Source organism: Empidonax traillii, unplaced genomic scaffold (genome assembly GCF_003031625.1).
Source record: "Empidonax traillii isolate 1590-97213 ecotype Southwest subspecies unplaced genomic scaffold, ASM303162v1 scaffold3064:size33146, whole genome shotgun sequence".
Classification (NCBI taxonomy): Eukaryota; Metazoa; Chordata; class Aves; order Passeriformes; family Tyrannidae; genus Empidonax; species Empidonax traillii.
The window spans coordinates 20,835-25,406 of record NW_020958257.1 but is presented as its reverse complement, the minus strand read 5'-3'; the positions used below and the strand labels follow the sequence as shown (position 1 = coordinate 25,406).

Sequence of the window (4,572 nt, the reverse complement as noted above, 5' to 3'; positions counted from 1 at the left end):
GCCTGGGACACTGCAGGGATCATCCAGGGGCAGCCACAGCTTCCCTGGGAATTCCAGCCCAGCCGGGAATCCCTTCCCAATCTCCCCTTTCCCAGTGGGAAGCCATTCCCTGTGTCCTTCCAGGCATTGCAGGCCCTGATCCCAAATCCCTCTCCAGCTCTCCTGGAGCCCCTGCAGGCTCTGGAAGGGTCACTCCTGTTCCCACTGGAGTTGGAGGGATTTGCCCTTCAGGCTCTCAGCAGGATTTCGGGTCCCTTCTCCCTTTGCAGCTTCGGAGGCTCCAAACCTCCCATTCCCAGGCTCTGGTCCAGGAACAGGACACGTCTGGACTGAGAGAGCCTCGGGAAGAGAGAGCCCAGAGGGCAATGTCTGGGATATAACACATGGAAAATGCCATGGGAATGGAAATGTGGGACAGGCCCTGCAGGGCAGCAGGATCAGCACCCCTGGGGGGGCCTGAGAGCCCCTTCCAGAGCCTGCAGGGGCTCCAGGAGAGCTGGAGAGGGATTTGGGATCAGGGCCTGCAATGCCTGGAAGGACACAGGGAATGGCTTCCCACTGGGAAAGGGGAGATTGGGAAGGGATTCCCGGCTGGGCTGGAACTCCCAGGGGAGCTGTGGCTGCCCCTGGATGATCCCTGCAGTGTCCCAGGCCGGGTTGGATCCCCTGGATCCCCTGGGATGGTGGGAGCTGTCCCTGCCCGTGTCAGGGGGTGGCACTGGATGGGCTTTCAGGTCCCTTCCCACCCAAACCATCCTGGGATTCCAGGTGTGCTCGGATCCATCCCTGTTTGTCCCCACCCCAAAACTTCCCACAGGGCAGAAAAATCCAGGCTCCTCCTTCCCCGGGGGACATTCCCGGCTGCCTCATTCCCTCTTTCCCCCGGAGCAGGAGCATCCCCCCCTTTCCCAGAGGGCACAGAGGGACAGCAGGGACGGGCTGTTTGTGTCCCCAATTCCCTCCCCCCGGGCCCACCTGGGTGGCCGAGTTGTTGTCGTCGATGAGGGTGTCGGTGACCTCGAGCTGCCCCTCCTGCACCACCTTCTGCAGCACCATCCGGAACGAGCCCAGGAGCCTGCGGGGGGAGGAGGACACGGAGCTCAGCAGGGCCGGGGGGGGGAATTCCTTTTCCTGCCCCTCCTCCCCCCACGGGAGGTTTTTCCCCGGGGGGGGGGATAAAAGGGGAAGTCGTGAGAGGAACCTTTTTCCGGGTGGGACGAGAAAGGGAGGTGGTTCTGGGATGAAAGGGAGGGATCCCAGCCCGGTTTTTCCCAGCCTGGGCGGCCTCGGGGGTTCCCGGGCTGGCACATCAAGGGAGGGCACTGCCCCCCCTTCCTCATCCACCCGCTCCGGGATGGGGTCGGGACACCCCACGGAGTCACGGAACGGTGGGAATTCCAGCCCGGCCCCTCCCCCCCCTCCCAGCCGGGAATCCCTTCCCGATCTCCCGTCTCTCCCTGCCCTCTGGCACTGGGAAGCCATTCCCTGTGTCCTGTCCCTCCGTTCCTGTCCCCAGTCCCTCTCCTGCTCTCCTGGAGCCCCCCCAGTCCCTTCCAGCCCCAACCACGCCGGGATTGGACGATTCCAGGACAAAAGCTGGAGTGTCAGAGCCAGCCCGGCTCTTCCACCCACACCTGGGGAGGTGACAACGGGCTGAGAGCAGATGGTGGCACCTCCTGAGGAGGCACACCGAGGTGCAGGGCCCTCACTCCCCTCCTAGAACGTCTTCCCAACCTTTTCCTCCCGCTGGATGAATTCCAGCCATTCCCAGCTCCTCCCCACCCGTGTCAGGCCTGGGATAAGGTTCTCCATCCTTGGATCCCTCCCAACCCTCCCCCTATCCCTGGCAGGGGGAGCAGGAGGGGATTAAATATTCACAGCTCCCGCCCAGCCCTCCCTTTCCAGGCGTTCCATAATTGATGGCCCCGCTGCCTTCCCTGGGCTCCTGCCCGTGGAAACTCTGGAGCCTGTCTGGGTCACCTGTAACTGGATCCCCCCGGAGCTCCTGTTTCCAGCCTGGTTTTGTGCCTGGGGCTCCTCAAATCCCTGGATCAGGGCTGGCTGGGAGCCCCTCCTGGCCCTTCCCATCCCTCCCTCCCTCCCTCCCTCCCCCCACACACAGATCCCGGGATCAGTCCACAGTCACCTCTCTCCAGGTTTGTTCCCCACCCCGGCCTCCCCTGGCCCAGAGGGCTGGGCAAAGCAGAGGGATGCAATTCCTCCTGACCTGTTTCCAGGGAATTCCTGTGCTGAACCAGCCCTGGGAGTGCCCAGGCCAGGCTGGAACAGCCTGGGAGGTGTCGGGGTTGGAACTGGATGAGCTTTAAGGTCCCTTCCCACCCGGAGCATTCCAGGCTCCTGTCCCAGCCCTCCTGGGGGAATTCCAACCCCTCCTGCAGCCCCTCCCGCCGCCACCTTGACCACTTTGGGCAGAATTCCCCGTTTCTGAGCCCAAACCCGGCCTGACTCTGAGTCCATCAGCCCCACGGCCTCGGGCTCTGATCCCAGAGGAGCTGCCGGGCAGGACTCGTTCCCTGGCACTGCCCATCCTGCTCCTCTGCCTTTCCAGGGCACAAAGACCTTTCCTATCCTGCCCCTCCTGCCCTGGATTGTTCCCTGGGGATGGAGGGATGGAGGGAGGGATGGATGGAGGGATGGAGGGAGGGATAGATGGATGAATGATCCCCCCCTGCTGCCCCTCAGAGACACAGAAGACCCACACTCTGCCGGGATCTCCATCCCTGGAGAAGCCCCAAGGACACCCCAAAGCTCCCTTTTCCCCCCTGGGGATCCCAGGGCCGGATCCAAATCCTTGGGGAAGGGATCCCCTTGTCCCCCCAGGCCGGGTAAGCGGATCCATCTCCCCCCTCCTCCCCCGGGATCAGTTTTCCAGGGGAGGGAGGGGTGTTATCTGTGCCCCCTGCCCTCCGGGGGGGACACGAGGGGGGGGTTGGAACGCGGCTTTTGGCCTTTGGCCAGATCCAGTTACTGCTCCTCATCCCGGGGGGAAAATCGGGACAGGGAGGGAAACAACACCCCCATCCCCAGGGAAAGGCTCCTGGATGGGCTCATCCCAGCTCTGGGGGACAGGGAGAACACCTGGACCTGGAAAACCCCGCCCAGGGGGGTCGGGAAGGGCAGCAGAGCGGCCTCGGTGGCCCCAGCACATGGGGAGGGGCCCCAGCACGGCCCCGGGTGGGCCTCCTCTTGTTCCCAACATCTGCCCCTCTCCTGTGTCCGTGGAGCTCATCCCACGGCAATCCTGAGTGTCCCACAGCTGGGAGCTCATCCCACACCCATCTCCTGTATCCATCATCTCCTGTATCCATCATCTCCTGCTTCCATCATCCCCTGCATCCATTATCTCCTGCATCCATTATCTCCTGCGTCCATCACCTCCTACTTCCATCATCTCCTGCGTCCATCATCTCCTGTGTCTGTGGAGCTCATCCCACAGCAATCCCGAGTGTCCCAGCTCACATCCCACACCCATCTCCTGCTTCCATCATCTCCTGCTTCCATCATCTCCTGCGTCCATGGAGCTCATCCCACGGCAATCCTGACTGTCCCACAGCTGGGAGCTCATCCCACACCCATCTCCTCTATCCATCATCTCCTGCATCCATCACCTCCTGCATCCATCACCTCCTGCATCCATCATCTCCTGCGTCCATCATCTCCTGTGTCCATGGAGCTCATCCCACAGCAATCCTGAGTGTCCCAGCTCACATCCCACACCCATCTCCTGCATCCATCATCCCCTGTATCCATCACCTCCTGCTTCCATCATCTCCTGTGTCCATCATCCCCTGCATCCATCATCCCCTGTATCCATCATCTCCTTCATCCACAGAGCTCATCCCACGGCAATCCCGAGTGTCCCACAGCTGGGAGCTCATCCCACACCCATCTCCTCTATCCATCATCTCCTGCTTCCATCATCTCCCGCATCCATCATCCCCTGCATCCATCACCTCCTGCTTCCATCATCTCCTGTGTCTGTGGAGCTCATCCCACAGCAATCCTGAGTGTCCCAGCTCACATCCACACCCATCTCTGTATCCATCATCTCCTATATCCATCATCTCCTACTTCCATCATCCCCTGCATCCATCATCCCCTGCATCCATCATCTCCCGCATCCATCATCTCCCGCATCCATCATCTCCCGCATCCATCATCTCCCGCATCCATCATCTCCTGCATCCATCATCTCCTGCATCCATCATCTCCTGCGTCCATCATCTCCTGTGTCTGTGGAGCTCATCCCACACCAATCCTGAGTGTCCCAGCTCACATCTCACACCCATCTCTGCATCCATCATCCCCTGCATCCATCATCTCCTGCATCCATCATCTCCTGCATCCATCATCTCCTGTGTCCATGGAGCTCATCCCACGGCAATCCCGAGTGTCCCACAGCTGGGAGCTCATCCCACACCCATCTCCTGTATCCATCATCTCCTGCTCCCATCATCCCCTGCATCCATCACCTCCTGCATCCATCACCTCCTGCGTCCATCATCCCCTGCATCCATCACCTCCTGCTTCCATCACCTCCTGTGTCCATGG

The 4,572-nt window shown here is 61.2% G+C and overlaps 1 protein-coding gene across 1 annotated transcript in view; it reads right to left on the bottom strand.

Moving 5' to 3' along the window:
* LOC114072361 (otoferlin-like) overlaps positions 1-4,572 on the bottom strand; it is a gene marked incomplete at its 3' end in the record, with an annotated part of 18,906 nt that overhangs the window by 3,366 nt on the left and 10,968 nt on the right. Inside the window, exon 4 of the mRNA XM_027910265.1 lies at positions 976-1,075. Coding sequence (XP_027766066.1) covers positions 976-1,075 — 100 coding nt within the window. The remainder of the gene's footprint in view (positions 1-975; positions 1,076-4,572) is intronic.